The 2,130-nt window shown below is 38.4% G+C and overlaps 2 protein-coding genes across 2 annotated transcripts in view; both read right to left on the reverse strand.

Annotated features, from left to right (window-relative positions):
* LOC106522362 (tripartite motif-containing protein 35) overlaps positions 1-771 on the reverse strand; it is a gene marked incomplete in the record, with an annotated part of 1,587 nt that extends 816 nt beyond the window's left edge. Inside the window, 2 exon segments of the mRNA XM_014015343.1 lie at positions 73-416; positions 514-771. Coding sequence (XP_013870797.1) covers positions 73-399 — 327 coding nt within the window.
* A 103-nt stretch (positions 772-874) lies between these two features.
* Positions 875-2,130, reverse strand: part of ripor3 (RIPOR family member 3) — a gene marked incomplete at its 5' end in the record, with an annotated part of 31,404 nt that continues 30,148 nt past the window's right edge. The window contains 1 exon segment of the mRNA XM_014015342.1: positions 875-1,414. Within this exon segment, the coding sequence (XP_013870796.1) occupies positions 1,314-1,414 (101 nt within the window).

A 2,130-nucleotide genomic window follows, 5' to 3' on the forward strand; every position in this document is an offset into this window, starting at 1 on the left:
TTCCAGAAGTTTCTCTCTGTGTTGTTGAGCAGCTTCATCCACAGGTCTGAATCTGTGGTCGGTGTGTTTYTYTGAATCTCTGCAGACGAGACAAACTGGTTCCTGATGGTCCAGACAGAAGAGTCTGAGTTTCTCAGAGTGCAGACTGCAGAGAGCCTCTGAAGATCTCTGATGTTCCTCCTGTAAGAAGGACTCACAGAGGTTCTTCAGAGCCAGGTTACAGGGTGGATCATCTGTTGGAGATCTTGTCTTACAAACAGGACACTCCCTTGTTGGTTTCTGTCTCCACCAGTCCTTCAGACAGTCTTTACAGAAGCTGTGGCTACATGACAGAAGAACAGGAYCTCTGAAGACCTCCTGACAGACCRGACAGCAGAGGTCCTCTGGTCTGGAAGCCATTTAGACTCTGAGTGAAGCTGAAAACACAGCAGACAGAAAGTCCAGTCAGTCCTGGCTCCCCTCCCTCCTCTAACGTCCCTCAAAGTGTCTCTGAGTGTTTTTGCTGCGACTCACCTTCAGTGTGTGGAGTGTGAGCAGCTTCAAGCAGCAGCTGGACTCCGTCAGTCTGATCTGAAGCTCCACATGATCGCTTTGTGTCGTTCTGTAGCGTCTAAAAGTCACCATCTATTTCCTGGTTTTAGAGCCAGGAAGTGGGAGGAACTTCAACCTGTTCTTGTGTTCTCACCATATTTTTCCACTTTCATTGTTTCAGCTTTTAAACTAAAACCAAAGTGAACCTTTTAAAATAAAACATGAAGTCTTTAAGCTTTCAATCTAAAATGCTAAAACTTTGTTTTGAACTATTTAAGTTTCTGTTTTCTTCAAGTTAAAACTAAAACATTTGTGTCTGGAGTTTCCATCACAGACACACTCTGAGGTTATTCTGGATTTATTCAGTCCTTCAGGGCTTCAAATGCATCAAATGAGTTTTTTTATTTCCACTCATTGATGAAAAACTGAAAACTTCACATCAACTGAAAATAAATCTGTTCATTTAGAAGCAGTTTTTATCTTTAAATCACAGTCCTGTAGAAATGTTTTAAAGCTGCAACAACAAAAGTCTCTTCAGCTTAAATCAAAGTTTCTGCAGCAGAAACAACAAAAAGTGTTTGATCAAAGAAATTCACGTTGTCAGTAAAATATCCATCCAGAGAGCTGAGTCAGCAGATCTTCCTTCTCCTCTGTTCGGCTTCAGTCAAACATCAGAAAGTTTTTATTCAAAGAAAGTCGCTGCAGGTTTGTGGGTTTTTCTCTCCATCAGACAGAAACCTGGTTCTGAGTCTCGGCTCGGCTCACGGTTCCAGGTCTGGTTCCTATAAAATGGTGATTTGGGTCTCTTGGTTCCTGTAGGCTTCCTCCTCCATCTGAGCTGAGAGCTGCTCCATCCTCTGGAAGGCCTCCAGGCCCTTTTTACCTGCATGTAAACAACAACAATACACATCAAACAACAACAAAAATAAACAAGATTAATCAGAACACAACAAATACAATTTAACAACTAAATAATGAACAAAAGAAGAAATACAAATAAACAATAAATAACCATAAACAACAATAAACAGTAAATCTACACTAACAAACAACAATAAACAAAATGCTTTCTAAATGTAAACAATTTTCAAAGAATAACCAAAGTGTGTTGAAAGTCTAGACAAAAACCTAAAGTAGCTAAACTTTAGATAAGCTTAAAGCAGCAAAAAGCTAGCTTGAAGTCAAAAGAGATAAAAGGGGTTAAAACTTAATGTACCTAATGCTAAAGCTACGCGCTCAGTGTAGCAACATGTGAGCTAAAATTATAAAATTAGCAAAAAGTTAGCCACAACACAAAATTAGCAGAAGGCTACTTTGAAGCTTAAAACACAAAAAGTCTAGCTAGAAGTTTAAATTAGCATATTAGCAAAAACAACTGAAAGTAGATAAAGTAAATTTTTGAGAAAATGTTTGAAGGAACTGAAAAGAACTTGGAAAATATTTGATTTGATTTGATTTGATTTGATTTGATTCATTTAACAGGAAAAGATTATTAAAACTCAAGCCTGACTCAGCATAATTGCTGTTTTACAGCAGGTTCCTGTTCTGCAGCACATAAAACACTCAGAATTACAGCATCACAATCACATCATTATACAC

Source organism: Austrofundulus limnaeus, unplaced genomic scaffold, assembly GCF_001266775.1.
Source record: "Austrofundulus limnaeus strain Quisiro unplaced genomic scaffold, Austrofundulus_limnaeus-1.0 Scaffold127, whole genome shotgun sequence".
NCBI classification, from domain to species: domain Eukaryota; kingdom Metazoa; phylum Chordata; class Actinopteri; order Cyprinodontiformes; family Rivulidae; genus Austrofundulus; species Austrofundulus limnaeus.